Source organism: Pan paniscus, chromosome 17, assembly GCF_029289425.2.
Source record: "Pan paniscus chromosome 17, NHGRI_mPanPan1-v2.0_pri, whole genome shotgun sequence".
Taxonomy (NCBI): domain Eukaryota; kingdom Metazoa; phylum Chordata; class Mammalia; order Primates; family Hominidae; genus Pan; species Pan paniscus.
Window position 1 is genome coordinate 29,315,507 of NC_073266.2, and position 17,895 is coordinate 29,333,401.

The 17,895-nt window shown below is 39.0% G+C and overlaps 2 protein-coding genes and 1 long non-coding RNA gene across 31 annotated transcripts in view; 1 reads left to right on the forward strand and 2 right to left on the reverse strand.

Moving 5' to 3' along the window:
• The window catches only part of ANKRD12 (ankyrin repeat domain 12), a 149,526-nt gene extending 148,696 nt beyond the window's left edge, over positions 1–830 (reverse strand). For 2 of the 27 annotated variants that reach the window (XM_055102464.2, XM_034943936.3), the window contains exon 1: positions 513–793. The gene's annotated coding sequence lies outside the window, so the exon portion shown is untranslated. Of the gene's footprint in view, positions 1–211 lie in introns of all 27 variants that reach the window. The other 25 variants (XM_063597187.1, XM_034943937.3, XM_034943940.3 and 22 more) reach the window with 24 other exon arrangements.
• On the forward strand, positions 767–17,893 carry LOC134729213 (uncharacterized). The gene is made up of 3 exons (XR_010110099.1): positions 767–1,114; positions 3,972–4,091; positions 16,037–17,893. It is a non-coding gene; the product is annotated as an uncharacterized LOC134729213 (long non-coding RNA).
• The window catches only part of NDUFV2 (NADH:ubiquinone oxidoreductase core subunit V2), a 32,512-nt gene continuing 17,758 nt past the window's right edge, over positions 3,142–17,895 (reverse strand). For 2 of the 3 annotated variants that reach the window (XM_003809325.5, XM_034943943.3), the window contains 4 exons: positions 14,812–14,980; positions 12,471–12,580; positions 10,545–10,621; positions 3,142–3,297 (listed from right to left, as the gene is read on the reverse strand). In XM_003809325.5, the coding sequence (XP_003809373.1) occupies positions 3,204–3,297; positions 10,545–10,621; positions 12,471–12,580; positions 14,812–14,980 (450 nt within the window). In that variant the 3' untranslated portion in view covers positions 3,142–3,203. Of the gene's footprint in view, positions 3,298–10,544; positions 10,622–12,457; positions 12,581–14,811; positions 14,981–17,895 lie in introns of all 3 variants that reach the window. The other variant, XR_003026282.4, reaches the window with a different exon arrangement.

Genomic DNA, 17,895 nt, shown 5'->3' on the forward strand with positions numbered 1-17,895 from the left:
CCGACCGCCGCACGCCAGCGGCGCCCTCTCGGCCGCGCACACTCACACTCGCACGCACACGCTCCTCCGGCCCCGCCATGTTCCGGGAGGCGGCGGCAGCCCAGCCCCGCCAGCCGCGGTGAGGGGCGCCCGCGACGAGGCCACCTCGCGGCCCTCCGCCCGGCCCCCGCCCCGCCCCGCGCGGCGCCCCCGCCCAGTTGGCGGCTCCCACCTGCGCCGCGGCTCCTCGCGACGCCGGGAGGGGCGGCGGCGGGCGGGGCCCCGGCGGACCCGCGCCGGGGGGCACTAACGGCCTGTCACTGTCAGGCGAGCTACGGCTCGGGCCAGGCTGGGCGGGCGGCGCGTCGGGACCGGGTGGGGCTGGCAGGGCGCGTCCCCTACCTTGCTCTGGGGAGGGGGAACGGGAGCAGCGCAGAACTGAGGGGATCTCCTCCCTGGCGCCGGGGACAGGCTCGAAACCGCGCCCCTCCTTCCTCCTTTCCTGTCGCCACGCCCCCCTCACCCGTACGGACCCGAGGCAAGGCCGGCGCAGGAGGCTTCACCCCCGGAACGAGTGCTTCGGCGTAGCCGTCGCTGTCGTTGTCTTCGTCGCCGCTGCAGCCGCCTGTAAAGCCGCCGGAGCCGGGCTTGAAAACATCTCCGGTCTCGGTCCGTCTCTCACCACAGCCTCCTCGCTCCCAGGACAGCGTCGCCCCGCGATTGGCTGCGACGCGAGCACGTGACACCCGCGGACACGTGACTACCGCGGGCACGGGACGGGCGGCGTGACCGCCCCGCCCCCCGGCGCCCGCCCCTCCTGCTGCTCAGCCAGGCTCCGCGAGCCGCAGGGCGGGGAAGCGGGACGTACCAAGCGGCAGGCGGCGGAGGGGTGCGGGCCGGAACTCCGCCCTTCGTGCTGGTCGGTCTCCACGCCCCGCTCGGACTAGTGTCACCGCCTCCCCGCCGCAGACACTATCCGACAAAGGAGGGGGAATCAAAGGCTGGGCGAAGAGGCAGGGCAGGCGCCCGTGACGCTGCTGGGCAAGCGGGCTCTGCAGTAGCATTTGTGGCGACCGTGGCAGTGGCTGTGACTGGAAGCTTCTGGAAATGGCGGCGATGAGGACCCCCACATAGGGTATTCACCTGTTATTTTTACACGGGGTGGGTGGACGAGCGTGATCCAACTCAGGCAAAATGACGCTGCGACCGCAGCCCGAGGACTAGGCGAAGTTCCCCCGCTAAGCCGGCGGCGGCCGTCTAGCCCCACACCAGGCCGGAGAAGCTGCAGCTACGCCCAGAGCCCGCGGCCCCCCGCCTCAGGTGGGGCCATGGGCCCCGCCCCGAAAGCGCGATAGCGTGCACCTGCCCTGGGACCAGGGGGTCTAGAGCGCGTCCCCTCCCAGCCACGCCTTCCAGTGGCCTTTTTAAAGAGGAATTCAGTGCATCCTCCCACACGTAGTGTTGGGGATTTGAGAGGGAGCTGCTCAGGTACTAGGAAGGATGCCGGAGGAAAATTGACCGTCGCAGCGTGGCAGCAGCGTGTACTCACTCCCTTCTGGGCGCGTTATTTACGTAGAGGTTAATCTGCAACAACAGCGTCTGTTTATGACTTAGTGCATGCAGTTACAAGTTTATGTTACACTGTCCTTTAACGTCTTGATGAACTGAGGGTTCAGGTGTGATCACAGCAGATGAAGTGACATTCAGACCTGACAGGGAAGGCGAGGTCCCATCAAATTACTATATAAAGCATAAACCTGCATTAAAGATCAGGAGTTTTTCCTTTCCTGGGTTCCTGATTTCTCCTACCTACAAATCTTTAGGGTCAACAAGACTAGAAAAAGAGCACCTTATGGCTAGAGGTGGAATAGTGTTACATTTAACTTGGTTATTTATGATGTGAAATACAAAGAAAAAAACAGTCGCCTATGAGAAAGTCAGGAGAGCTCCAGGGTAGGACATTTTCATTGTTACTTTTTTGTGCCACTTGGAAAATTAACTGTTGTTTACCTTCTCTCAATTAAAAAAAAAAATCTTAAAGATATACTTAAAAATAATCGTTATAGCCGAGCGCAGTGGCTCACGCCTGTAATCCCAGCAATTTGGGAGGCTCAGGCGGGCAGATGGCTTGAGCCCAGGAGTTTGAGACCAGCCAGGGCAACATAGTAAGACCCTGTCTCTAAAAAAATATATGAAAATTAACCAGGCTGGTGGCGCCTGCCTGTGCTCCCAGCTGCTCAGGAGGCTGAGGCCAGGGTATTGCAGTGAACCAATATCACACCACTGCACTCCAGCCTGGGGACACAGCCTGTCTCAAAAAAAAAAAGCATAATTACTAGTGAATAGTCTGTTTCAAGTACAGGTGACTTTGAGAAATCGAGGATTAAATTAATATAAATTATTCATGCATTAAAGCTGGCTAATGCAAAACTAATGTACTACAGCTAATTTCTTAAATACACAAAAGGGTTTATCCTTTTTTCTAAGTTGTAATATCCATACCACTGCAGAGTACATAATCATACTTCCAATCCCTTCACCCAATTATTTTTTGTATACTTGCAGCGTCAGAATAGCTAAGGATAATGTCAAGTGTTTTGGACCTTTCTTTTTTAAAAATGGTAATGCTTAGGCTGGGCGTGGTGGCTCACGCCTGTAATGCTTGCAGTGAGCCGAGATCCCACCACTGCACTCCAGCTTGGGAGACAGCGAGACTCCGTCTCAAAAAAAAAAAAAAAAAAAAAAGTAGGGCTTCTAGAGACAACTACCATATCCTCCTTAAACCTACAGTGTGCTTGACGTCTTACCAGTTGGAAATACAGTAACAATTATGTGTTTTAAATAATGTTTAAAGGGAGCACTGACAAAGTTTATAGAAAGATCATGTTAACTTAAAACTTGGCTGTGGCTAAAGATGGGAAAGCAAAACATTTGTAATTTAACCAAATTTTTACTTCACAGTAACCTGATCTTGATAAAAGCGATCTGGAAATTGAAAATGGGTGACACTAGAGTAACTGTTAACTAGATTATGTAATGATGTCTTCACAGCCATAGATAGAAGACTTTAAAATGGTCCTCTGTCATTATGACATAATACTTAGAGCTGCAAGTTGCTACGGTTAGCATGAGGATGTACACAGAGCAGAATAAACAAATAAGTTTACGTAGACTGGAAGTCCATATTTTATTTCTCTAGTGACATATTTACAGTTCAATATAAATTAAAGGCCTGCTTGTACACCAAATCCAGGTCCCTTGGGTGGTTCAGTCAAAGAGGTAAGACCTCCAGCTGGCTCACAAGAGAAGCGTCCACTCCTGAAATGAAAAGTAATATTAAACTATTAATGATTAACATTTGTAAATTTTTACTTAAATTGTATGGTTACCTCACAAGAGCCCAGTTAAGTAACTATTTTTACCCTAAGAACTAGCATAGATTATTTAATTCAAACATTTCAACTGATGCAAGATTTTCTCTTCCTAAATTTAAATATGGAAAAACATCAGACTTCACCATAAACATAAAAAATACAAAAGTAGCCCTAATAATAGTTCCTATTTACTGAGCAGTAGGCATACACTAGCTCATTGAATCCTTACAATGCCACAAGACAAGTGATACTGGCTTTATTTTACAGTTAGAGAAACCAAATTTGGGAGATTCAGCATCTACCCAAGAATCAAAGCAAAGAACTACGGCAAAAATACCCAACCCCAGAGAACATTTTTAAAAACCATGTTTTAATAAACTAGAGCACTGTATTTCTTTTTAGAGTTGAATTTTATTTAGATCAAGATCCACAGTCACAGTGAATAGAGGGAATACACACACTTATACATTGTATTTGGAAATAGAAACTGGATTCCTTGAGGAAATATGATTTGGGACAATGTCCCTTAGAAGCAGCGAAGTCAAAATCAGTTTGTATTTATGTATTATAAAGACTATATTAGTAGTAGTAATTTTCTGAAAAAAGTTTCCAAACCAGGATGGCCATAGCAGCCACAAAAGGAAGCAAACAAGAACAAGTCCTGATGGAGCAATTTATGAAGACAGGCAGCATAGAGGAAGAAGAACCTGTCTGTCAACCCCACACACGCTTTCCCAGGTAATTGCTCACCTCTGCCCTGTCTGACCTCTGTTTCTAGAGCCCAGCTCAGACTTACTGTATGTCACCCCTCCACCACTATTCCCTGGCTTTGCTAATTTACCTGTTCCTGCCACAGATTTACCTAAAGAAAAAACTTGTTCAGTTTATATCTTTTCAACCCCCTCTGGCTTTGCCCTTCACATTGTGTCATCAATCCTTTAAGTCTGTTCTTTAGAGCCCTAGGGAATCATTTTTTATTGGAGCCAGGAAAGTGACACCACATAAGATCTTTCAAGATGTCACAGCATATAATACAAGTTACTAAGTAATGAACAATTATCTACAAAGTCAGAAATTAGTTAATATCTTTGGATTATAGGTCTTGTTCACTACAAAAACAGATCAAAAAGCAGTCATTGTATACTGTAAGAGCCTGAAACTTGTAGAGTAAGCAGCAAAATGATACTTAACTTTAAAAAAAAGACAACAGTATTATATTTTGCAATTTTTAAATTTATTTATTATTTTTGAGACAGGGTCCCACTTTGTCACCCAGGCTGGGATGCAGTGATGCGATAATGGCTCACTGCAGTCTTAACCTCCCAGGCTCAGGTGCTTCTGTCACCTCAGCCTCCCACGTAGCTGGGATTACAGGTGTGCGTCACCATGCCTGGCTAATTTTTGTATTTTTCGTAGAGACAAGACCTCACCATGTTGCCCTGGCTGGTCTTGAATTTGTGGGCTCAAACAATCTGTCCGCCTCAACCTCCCAAAGTGCTGGGATTACAGGTGAGCCACTGTGCCCGGCCTGTAATTTTTTATGTTACCTATTGATAGGCACCACTGCTGCTCTTTAAATGTCAATGAAATTATTTTGGAGAAACTTTCTTCACCTTTACTAGGTTTCTTCTTACGGTTTAAGCTCAGCTACCTCTTCTTTTCTGCCTAAAACTTTTCTCTTGATCAAATATCAGAATGGAATATGATTTAAAAGTTTCATTTTAGACGTCTCCTGAAAGCTGAGCATTTGGTATCTTAAAGCCTCTTACCAGTTTGGATAGATATGGATCTTCCAAAATTAATAAGCTCCTTAATATCGACACTGTTTATCAACACAAAGGATCAATTTAGGAAGATTATAAAAACTGAAGTTTCCGGAACAATAAATGGGAGAATTAATCGTAAGTACTTCCTGAGTTCTTCACAGGATTATAGAATTTTATATATGGAAGTAATTTTAAAAATAATCTGGTCTAGAGTTTCCTAAAGTTTGTTCCATAAAATTACAATCCCATGGCATTGTATAGAAAAACGGGAGTCCCAGTGATCCAGTATGTCTGGCTGTAAACCTCCCTTCCTCGCCATTCACACAGTGTACCTTAAAATACTACAAAGGCTACAAAAATCCTCCAATAAAGCCTATAATTTTGTTTAATCTACTAAAAATGTAACCCCCCCTTTCATCTGTAAACATGCCTCAGAACACTCAAGAGGCAGTGAGCTAGCCCTATCCACTCACCTGACAGCCACAATTTACACTAGTGTTTTTCACTTACTAAACAAAAAATGATTTTCCTGATATCTCATGCTTAAAATGCCATCTAATAATTACATCTTCACTAAAATTTAAAAAGTATGGTTCGTCAGTCATTCCAACACTATACGTATGTGTACCATTTTAACTTATTTGCTTTCTAGAAAACTTGGCCTTTCTGTAAACTTTCATGGCTTAAAGTACTTTATATAGACAAATTACTTTATAAAAGTTTAGTGCTTATCTTTTTACTATTGCTGAGATATATCCAGCACTGTCCCTACTTTTAGTATAAAAAACCAAAAGTGATGTTATTGTCTAGAGTCATCTACCAACCGCATTGGAACTGTAGCCTAGCTCTAAATATGAAGAATTAAAATTGGATTTAAAATGAGTTATAAACTAATCCACACTAAAATATTTCTACCTATTAGTAACCTGAAAACAAGTTTAGAATTTTTCAGTACTTTAAATTCACTGAAAATAAGAACAATCTCAGCACAAAAATATTTAGTAATGTCAAGATTAAGAGACTACAGCTGACCCTGGAACAACACAGGTTTGAACTGCATGGGTTCACTTGTACGTGGATTTTCTTCAGCCTCTGCCACCTCTGAGACAGCAAGGCTAACCCCTCCTCTTCCTCAGCCTATACAACATGAAAATGATAAGACTTGTACTATGATCCACTTAATGAAGAGTAAGTATATTTTCATTATGATTTTAATAACATTTTCTTTTCTCTAGATTATGGTAAGAATACAGTCAGTATATAATACACACAACATGCAAAATATGTGCTGACTATGTTATTTGTTAAGGCCTTCAGACAACTGCAGGCTATGAGTAAAGTTTTGGAGGAGTCAAAAGTTACACACAGATCTTCAACTGCATGAGCAATCAATGTCCCTAACGCCCATGGTGTTCAAGAGTCAACTGTATTATCTTACCACTGCTTTAATATTTTCAGTGGTCATTCACCAACGATAATACAAAAGCAGTTTTGAACCACATATAGACATCAGTCTTTTACTAATTTTGGCCAGGGTAAGACCTGGCAGTGGTACTCAGGAATCAGTTACTATTGAACCAGTTTAATTCCTCTCGGTTTTTCATTACAGAGACGCACAATTAGTACCTCTTTCAAAGAGCAGAGATATTTATTATTAAAATACCAATAAAAAAGAATTAGACAGCTTTGGTTAATTTAGAGTAACTATAACTATATTATGGTTATTGCTATCCCAGTCTCTGTCATTGTCCTATATATCCAAGATATTGGGTAAGTAAAGTGAAAAGTTCTTGTTTTCATATGCTGACAAGACATTCTAGTATTGCTATGTCCAAATACAAGCTTTATATAATACAGCATTGGTGGATGCTTGCAATTATTGAAACCTAAGTAGACTTTTGTCTGCTTTTTAAATAAGAGGTAGTAAGTAAAAAAAGAGATTCAGACACGAATAATTTTGAAGTATTTGGCTCAAATCCAGAACACTGTCAAAAAAATCTCAGCGAAAAACTATTCATGATTACTGATAAGTAACATCCCTATTATTATCAGATGTTGTTGAAAATGCTTGAGTACTTAGTTCCTGCTTATTGTTAAAATACAATGTTATAGTACCTCATATTACAAATAACAGATTTTAATTTCACCCCGATAATGTCATCCAGATTTATAACTTTAAATACTACCCTTAGTAACTGATGAATCCCCAATTTGTGTTTCCAGCCCTAACCTATTCCCTATATTCCAGGTTCGTATCTACCTATCAGCATCATACCATGGATGTCTTAACAGGCATCTCAAACTTACTATGTCTAAAACAAAATTTGACTTTTCTTCCCCAAACTTGCCCTACCACAAATCTTCTCTATTTTCGGTAAAGGAACCTCAGAGATGCTCAAGCCAAAAAGCTGAAAATCACTCATAAATCCTTAGTCCCACATATCTACTAAATTCTAATCTCCACATAGCAACTATGGCAGTATTTTAAGATTGCTCATTTCATTCCCTACTGAAAACATTCCAACAACAGTTTTTATTATATTTAAGATTCAGCCCAGATTACTTATCTGGGCTCTTATCTCCTCTGACCCCTTCCACTGCTTTCTTTCTTAAGCACCTCACTGCAGCCATACTGTTACCTTACTTTTCTTCCAGGACCCTGATACATCCTCTTTCCCCTCCCTGGAACATTGTTCCTTCAGCTCTTTACATGGTTCCTTCTAGCTCTTCATTCAGGTCATGGCTCAAATGTTACCACCTCTAAGAGGCCTCTCCTCACTAAATTTACTCCCTATCTATCCCCTAACACCTGCTACATTTTATTGTGTAGCCTTTTTATCACTCACATATTACACTAGTCATCTGTCTCCATCACTAGAAGATATATGAGAACTTTATCTTGTTCATAATTGTATTCATAACCTAAAATAATGCCTGACACACAGCAGGCACTCAAAAAAATTTGTGAAAAAAATTACTGTTGAGTATTTAATGTAATGTGACATAACAAAGTAAACAAAGCAGCTATCAATTTGTGTGGCAGGAGAGTAATACTAGATTAATATGAACCATAGATCCCACAGTTCACAAGAAGCAAAGCAGAAGATTCTAAACGCCAAAGTGGCCGGGCGTGGTGGCTCAAGCCTGTAATCCCAGCACTTTGGGAGGCCAAGGCAGGCAGATCACTTGAGGTCAGGAGTTCGAGACCACCCTGGCCAACATGGTAAAACCCCGTCTCTACTAAAAATACAAAAATTAGCTGGGCATGGTGGTGGCACGTTCCTATAGTCCCAGCTGCTCGGGAGACTGAGGCAGGAGAATCGCTTGAGCCTGGGAGGCAGAAGTTGCAGTGAGCCGAGATCACACCACTGCACTATAGCCTAAGTGACAGAGCAAGACTCCATCTCGGGTGAGGGGGGGAGTGGGGGGGAGGAAGCCCAACACCAAAGTTATGACTATAGAATTCAAAACATCTAATCAGAAGAGAGGGGCCATCTAAAGAACCCAAGTGGATTTCACAAGGAAATCTGCACTTGAGATATTCTTTAGAGTACCCAAAAGGTGAAAGAAGTTATGGGCTGAAGTACAAACCTAAGAATAGCATGAATTTATTTTAAAATACCTGAATCCTAAAAAGCAGATGAAGCTTGTGGAAAATATTATGAAATTTGTACTTTTTGGGGGGACAGTGTCTATTTAAAGCAAGAATAAGTAAGGGATAGGAGCACTAGCTAAGAAAGATACTGTAATGATAGATGACTAAAGGTTTTACTTCAGTTGCCTCCATAAAGGAGAATGATTTTTCACCAGGGAAATGATTTACCTCCTAAAAAAGGGGATATACCCAAGAAAGTGAGGAATTAGGAAGAAAATGCCAACACTCTTTAAGCAAATTCAATTCTATAGGCTCAGGTTGTTAAGAACAGTATACGTTTCTTAGAAAAGAAAGTAATGGTCAACAGGGGCCAGCTAGCATTTACTAAACTTAAGTTATCCTGAACTGACCTCATTTTCTCATTAAGTAGGGTATTATTAGTAGTTTTAGAGAGCAAACTCTAGAACCACTCATACCGTCTTAGTAATTCTACTTCAGGGAATTGTTACTTATAATAAAGCTTAAGAAAAATATTTTAAAACGGGAGTAAGAGCGCATCACAGCTGTTTTAAAACATTAGAATACCGTATGGACATCAAAACCTCCAAATGTACTGAGGGAAGAAAAAATTTATATACATAAACAAAAAATTTGAGGGATTATGACTAAAACCATGCGAACATTTGCTAGTATTAAGAGAGAATTTTGAGTGAACACATACATGGAATAAGGGTTTGTTTAAAAGTGAAAATCCAAGTTCATAACTAAAAGGAAAGTAATTAATGTAACACAAGTATGGGACGGGAGCAACCTGGATAAATAGTGAACAGAAAAAGATCTAGGTATTATGAAGTGCAGTTAATTGTGTAATGTCTCTGAAGTAGGAGTTGATGTAATTAGGCAGAATTATTACAAGCATAATGTCTGGAACAAAGGAGGCAGTCCCACAATGCTCTGTGCTGCTCAGTATATATCTCAAAATACCATGATTAGGCCAGGCGCAGTGGCTCATGCCTGTAATCCCAGCACTTTGGGAGTCTGAAGCGGGCAGATCACGAGGTCAGGAGATCGGAGACCATCCTGGCTAATACAGTGAAACCCCGTCACTACTAAAAATACAAAAAATTAGCCGGGCGTGGTGGCTGGCACCTGTAATCCCAGCTACTCGGGAGGCTGAGGCAGGGGAATCACTTCTACCTGGGAGGTGGAGCTTGCACTGAGCTGAGATTGTGCCACTGCGCCACTGTACTCCAGACTGGGTGACGGAGTGAGACTCCGTCTCAAAATATAAATAAATAAAAAAGACAAAAAACCATGATTAGTTTAAGCATCACATTAAAGCATTAAATAGTCACTAGCCAACTAGAAAACCCACAGAGGGAGACCAAAGCTATGTCATATGAGAAAAACAATGAAACAATTGTGGGGAAGACAGGGTAGCTATTTCAAGTAATTGAAGAGCTGTCATTTGGAAGAGGTACTAAAATTATCTTTTGTTGATTCAAAGGGCAGAATTGGATTTTTAGGTAGAAATTGGAGATGGTCTTTGGGTCAATCTTCTATCAGTATGAACTTTTAAATAATGGAATAGATTTCTATTTGTAGTAAAATTTCCTTCTCTATAAATATTCAGGTAGGTATCGGATGATTATCAGACAGGGTTTTAGAAAAAAAATTATTCTTGCTCTAGATGAGATTCATATAGATAATACTATCCAAAGCTCCTGCCAATTCCGATGAACTTAAGGTATAAAATTTTTTAAATCAAGTTTATTTGAAAGATTAATTTAGGTGAGCCACTAAAACTTCCTATATATAAATAAAGCATACCTTGGCCCAGGTTTTGGGATTTTGCCAGCCTTGAGCTCATCAATAATTTCTTCAATATCCTTAGCTGTCAAATCCTCCTGGAAAAAAAATTAACAATAGTCATATTTAAATTACTTTCTTTTATATCGATATATTTATAGAGACAAGGTCTCACTATGTTGCCCAGGCTGGTCTCCAACTCCTGGGCTTAAGCAATCCTCCTACCTCAGCCTCCCAAAGTGCTGGGATTACAGGTATGAACCACCACGCATGGCACAAAATTACTTTCTACGGCTGAAATCTGTAAATCCCTAATGCCAGTGATTTTATTGTCTGTCTCAGCTCACAAGATAGTTACCAAGGCATCAACAATTAAGTAACTCCTATATATAGTACACACTGCTAAATATAATATGCAACAAGAGCCTGCAGCTGAAGAGGCAATACAGAATATTGCTCTGAATTGAAACATATTTGCATTTGAGTTCTGGCTCTATCACTTACTAGCTAGTAATCTTGGACAAGTTACCCAGCCTCCCCAAGTTTGTTTGTTTATTTGTAAACCTAATTCAGCACGTTTTTGAGGATTAATGAGAAAATATATAAAGTAGAACAGTGTCAACGTACATACTAAATAAATGCTGTATTATTGAAGAAACAGTAAGGTACAAAGTAGCTGTAGTAACTTGTTAAGTAGATGCCTAGTATCTATCGTAAAGATCTAACTACTGCTAACTGAAAGAATACCTATCTCAAACAAATCCATCTACAGGCTACTATATTTAGACTTAACAATGCTTCACACAAAGCCTTGACTGTCTAATTCCTATTTAAATCAAGAAATAAGTACCCAGATGCCAAATTCTCAAGGAAAACCAAAGAAAGAAAGTGGAACATCAAGCAAACTTTGCTTCAGAGTTTCAAAGCTTAGAGGGGCAAGGGACCCAGCCAGCCCCAGAGAGTCTAACAAGAGACCATGTAAGCTACACAAAGTTAAGGTCCCCAAAAGCTTTAACCTCATTGTAAGAGTAAACTGTCCCTCAAAGAAAACTGCTAGTCTGGAACCTTTCACACCGGAGGAACAGAGGCCTAGGGTATAAGGAGAGGGGCTTTTCTGGGGCCAGCAGTACTGCCAGGAGCAGGAGAGAAACAAAGCAAATCCCTTCTTAAAAGAAAATCTACCTTAAGTACAGTCCCTCCAAAATTTCCATAAACAAATTTCTAAGAAATATGAGCTAACAAGGTATCTTGAATGAAAACGGTGATATAATTAGGGTAGCAAGCAATTTTTAAAGAAATAACTAGAAAACGCCATATATATGGATATTAAGAACATTTTTAGAAACTTACAGGTCAAAGAAATCAAAATGAAAAACAAAAAAAAAACAGAAACGCTCAATCAAAAACAAAAAAGACTGCAAAACTTGTGAGATCCAGCTGCAGTACTTAGAGGTATGATACCATCTCTATAAAATTTTTTTAAAAAGCCATACAACATATTAGTATAGCTGCATACATATATAGACACAATTTATGATAATGGTTATCTCTGGGGATAAAAGGAAGAGAAAAAGATTTGGGATGGAGTATTTCACCTGTATCTGTAGCTTATTTCTACAAATAATGATGATGATGATGATAGTATCTGAAGTAAAATGTGGCAAAATATTACTCTCAGTTAAGTCCTGATAGTTGGCTACACTAGGATTATTTTCTGTATTAATATCCAAATTATTAAATTTTTCATAATCTAAAGTTTTAAAATTTGTCTTCTGAAGTTAAATGCAAAAATGTTTAAAGAATTTTTTAAAACCTGGATATTTATGGTAACCATTTCTTCTAAATGAGTAATTCAGAAACCAACATCTAAGGACACAAAATCAAATATTTAAAATGTTTTAAATATGACATCATACAACTTTAACTTGTATTACCTGAAATACTCACATAGTAATTGTCATTTATTTGAACCATTGGTGCGTTCACACAGGCCCCTAAACATTCCACTTCTATAAGAGTGAAAAGTTTGTCAGGTGTAGTCTCCCCAACCTTTATTCCTAAAAATACAAATAAACACTCTAAGGACCAGGTTATATTTTAATAGTCATTTGGTTTAAAAAAAAAAAAAAAAAAGAATTTTTATAGAGGTATATTAAAAGTTTAAGACTATTAAGTTTTTTAAAAAGAGGTATATTAAAAGTTTAAGACTATTAAGTTTTTTAAAAAGAGGCCAGGCGCGGTGGCTCACGCACTTTGGGAGGCTGGGGTGGGCGGATCACGAGGTCAGGAGATCTAGACCATCCTGGCTAATATGGTGAAACCCCGTCTCTACTAAAAATACAAAAAATTAGCCAGGTGTGGTGGCGGGCGCCTGTAGTGCCACCTACTCGGGAGGCTGAGGCAGGAGAGTGGCGTGAACCCAGGAGGCGGAGCTTGCAGTGAGCCGAGATTGCGCCACTGCACTCCAGCCTGGGCAACAGAGCAAGACTCCGTCTCCAAAAAAAAAAAAAAAAAAAAAGTTTTTTAAAAAGAAAAAAAATCCTAGGCCAGGTGGAGTGGCTCCGTCCTATAATCCCAGCACCTTGGGAGGCCGTGGTGCGAGGACGGCTTGAGCCCAGGAATTTGAGACCAGTCTGGGCAACATAGGGAGACACAGCTCTACAAAAAAATTAAAAATTTTTTTACAGTAGTAAAAATTTTTTCACAGTAGTCATGATTGTGCTACTGTACTCCAGCCTGGGTGACAGAGCAAGACTCTCTCAAAAAAAAAAAACAAAAAAAAACCTCTTTATGTAATTTTAACATTCAAGGAAGTTTTTAGTGGACTTGTTCCTTTAAAAGCAATCAAATTTCAGAGGACTTATCACCAGTGTTTACTGTTATACAGCAGTGCATCAGGCTGTATTATTTTCATTTTGATTGTAATAATTAAACTACTAAAATCACAGTCACATTATCAGATTTGGCAAAGACTCAGAAAACTCCTAACGTCAAAGATTATTAAGGGATGTGAAGAAAATGGGTAGTCTCATACATTTAGGGAAGGCATTTGGGAAAAATACGGTAAAGTCTGACCCTACAATTCTACTTCTTGTAAACAATCTCAGCATACAACAGGACAAGTATGCAAAGATGTGTGTGTACATCAAAGTAACTGTTTGTAAAAGAAAAATGAGGCAGGCCAAGCATGGTGGCTCACACCTGTGATCCCAGCACTTGGGAGGCCAAGGTAGGAGGATTGCTTGAGGCCAGGATTTCACAACCACCAGCCTGGGCAACATAGCAAGACCCCTCTCTACAAAAACAAACAAAAATCAATTAGCTGGGCTTGGCAGCATGCACCCATAGCTACAGCTACTTGGAAGGGTGAGGTAGAAGATCACTTGAGTCCAGGAATTGGAGGCTGCAGTGAGCCATGATCCAGCCACTGCATTCCAGCCTGGTGACAAAGTGAGACCTCAACTCAAAAAAACAGAAAAAAAAAATGAGGCAGACATATATATTGTGCTGTAGAAATACAGCCAAAATAAAGTCTAAAGAGCAAGCATACATGTAGTACATTTATATATTTAATAATTAAAATGATATAAAATCTACAACTAATATATCCAATTGTTATCAGGATTTATACCTTGATGGTGTTGGGGGTGGGGGGGTTTGAGCCAACTTCAGCTGTTTTATACATTTCAATACCACCCAGCGATTTTTACAACATGCACATATTATATTCAATAACAAAATATTACTTCATTTGACATATATAGTTAGAAGTGTAGCAATGGCAGTTTTGTAGGGGAAAATGCCCATTTACTTTTAAAATGCTAATTTACTTTTCAAATGCTACTATAATAACATCTGTTTCAAATTTCCCTTCCCAAAGCATTCTTACTATGCTTGTATCTTATTTGTTCCATGACTTCTTTAGAAGAATATAAAGACAATAATGGGTCACTTTTTAATATACCACATGCTGTCATAGAATAGTAAGTGAAACAATTTTCTAAGTGAAACAATCTTCTAAACAACGAATATTTTATAACTTCTACAAGCATTTCAAACATACTGATTAAAAAAGAAAAAATTAAAAACTCAGCTTTAACACTAAGAACTGAGGAAGAATACCAAATAGGAAGAAATAAAGATGTGGAAACACAGTAACACAAAATATTACTAGGTAAGTACAGATCCAATAAGATGGCAGAAGTTGGAAATTTTAGATAGAAATGTATCAAATCTAGAGAGACAATTCTACTTTTTATCAGTGTTACAAATATCATGTATTCCCTACCAAGCTTTTTCTGAATGGCCTCCAGTATGCTGTCAGAGTTTCGAAGCATGCAGGGTGTAGTAGTGCAGACCTGAATGTGATACTTTCCAACTGGCTTTCGATTATACATTGTATAAAACGTTGCTACTTCATATACTCTCATTGGAGGTACTTGTAAAACTTCTGCAACCTAAAATATTAGGACATTTAAAAATAAGATAATTACAGTGTTAGTAATGGAGCTTTAATTATGTTGTACAAAGTATAATTTCAATATTGTCTCAATTTGGTAAAAACAGAAAAGTTCTTCAAGAGCAGAAAACATACTTGTCTTGGATAACTGGGAGATATAAACTCTTCAATTTTTGCAGACAATGTACTTACACTTAAACCATACAGAGCCCGAAAGTTAATGGAGTTAACAGCACTTCCTCTTTCTACCCTACTTCTCACCTCTGTAAAAGGATATTCTTTTTCTCTAAATCTTTAAGTATTTCACTATTAAGAATTTCTACTTTGATCATGTCAACTCACATTTTATAATCTGTCTAAATGGCAAAAAATTGATGGCCAAACCCCAATAAAAGAAGCAATTAGATTTTTTAAACCCTCACCAATTTTTTCCAAACAGCCTACATACAAATGGTACAGCAACAGAAAAAAAGGTTGAAAATCAAAGCTCACTATTGGCCCATATTTTAAATATGTAAACTCAAAATTTTATATCTCTACATATATGTATACACATATTATCATACACAATCACACACTCCTCTCCCAGAATCCAGCACACTACTTCTATTTCATATCACAATACTCTTTTGAAAGTTGAATCATATAGTCTAGTACTTTCTAACCCTTCACGTCAAGACATTAATAGAAAACAATTGTTTTGACATTCTGGTGTTCAGGACTAAGGGGATCACTAACTCAGCATCTTTTCTTAGGGCAAGTCTGTTAGGGAAAACGAGGATTTCTAGCTGTTTGCCAGGGCTGGTCCTTGTCTATCGTGATTTATAATTCTGTCTACAACTTTCTAGGTGACCTATTATCATTAAGACTTACTATCTGGCATTCTTAAAAATTACACATATATCTATATTCTAATATAAAAGAAGAGCGGGCATTTCAGACAAGTATGTTAACTTTCTCATATTAGGAATTCTAAAGGAAATATATTCTCAAAAGACATCTAATCATGGCTTACTTGTGACAGATAAAGTAATTGTGCTATTTCATTCGGCAGTTCTGAATCAAGGATGTATCCCTGAATCTGGGGAGCTCTCTATCAAAATATACATGCTGGAACCCCACCAAAGGAATAATAAATCTGGAATGAGGCTCTGACTGTCTAATTAGGAAAAGACTCCTTCCTGGAATTCTGCACATCTCCCTACACCTTAGTGATGGTTAAATAAATAATTATTAAGCTTCTGGATATTTTTTGTTGTAAGGTTAGGTGTTTCATGGGTTGGGGGGAGGGGCAGTAACATTAAAATAAAAGTCCCAAATGTAAAGTACAAAGAATCTTGAGTCTATTCCCTATACCCTACACTTCCTGCCTTTCCCCCACACAAATCCAACCCTAAATATAATAGGACAATATATAAATACATATTTTTTAAGAGATAGGGTCTCACCATCTTGCCCAGGCTGGTCTTAAGCTCAAGCAATCCTCCCACATCAACATCCTGAGTACCTGGGTCTACAGGCATGCACCACCATGCCTGTCTTATTTTTTAAATGTTTTCACTTTCAGTTTCTTATTTATTTTTATTTTGCTCTGCTAACGTGCCACTCAGCAAGATTTCCAACAGGCTTACCATTACTAAAAATATTTTTTCAAAATAATAACATTATAATTAGAAACATATACCTAAATCATTATAAAGTTGGCTATTTTAATTTTAAAAAATGTTAAGTAACTTCCCAAGAAATACATAATTTATCGAAGAAATAACCACCTATGTTTACTCAGGATAGTAACTCACTAAACTTGCTTTATAATATTTTTCATAGGGAAAAAATACCAGTGTTATAGTACTATACAATGCAAATAAAATATCAATAAACTAAATCTAAAATTTGCATTTAGGATTCTATTAGATAAATTGAGGACATTCCTATTCTCTCAGAAAGATGATTGTCTAGCCTAAGAGTTATAACCAAATTAAGTTTAGAAAGTGGTAAGAATGAAGTACAACAAAATCTCTGTTATAGTCAGTCAAGTAGAAAATGCACTGATTTAGAAATGAATTCAGTCCTAGCACTACCGCTCAGAAATCATAACTTAATAATTAGAAGAGGTCTACCTGGTTCAAAACTTTCATTGCCAATGAGGAAGTTCAGAGAAAAATCAGGTGTCTTAGTTCTAAGTCAAAAATATTTTCCATTATATAACACAGCTTAATGGTTATGTGATTCTCATCAGAATCAAATAGTATGTGGTTTGTGTATGGCACTTTATAAATGATAGGCTGTAATACATCACCACACAAATGTAGTTATTTGTATTAACAGGATACGAATAAACTTGAAATTTGTATTACTGCTCAAAACTATTAGAAAAAATGAATCTTATATGAATAGAGTAACTTCGAATAAAATGGGTCATCCATAGCATTTCTATAGGTCGTTGATTCCAAAGTAGCATAATCAAATTGTATAAATATCACCTATTATACAGATTTTTCTTACAGCCTACAGCCAAAGATGTAAAATATTAAAAATTTTCATACTAGTGAGCAGATCTTTTTTTCTGTAATTCTAGTGTTTAAATATTACATTAATTTTCAGAATATCTTGACACTAAGTTATACACATTTGGAATCTTTTATCTTTCCTTTGACCATTTCCTTCAAAAGGAAAAAAAAAAACACATACCCTCTTTCACCATAATGCCTTCCTTATTTCCTGCAAGGTTAGAAATCACCTCTATGCATTAAGGGAATGAACAAAAACACAAAGACAATTCAAGGAAACATACAAATGGCTAAAGGGCTCCAAAATCCTAGATTCTGACACTGGAGATGATCAGAGTAATTTCTATAAAAGGAAATTATCATACACAATCTCTTCTCTTTTAGAACTAAGGCAAAAAGGAAT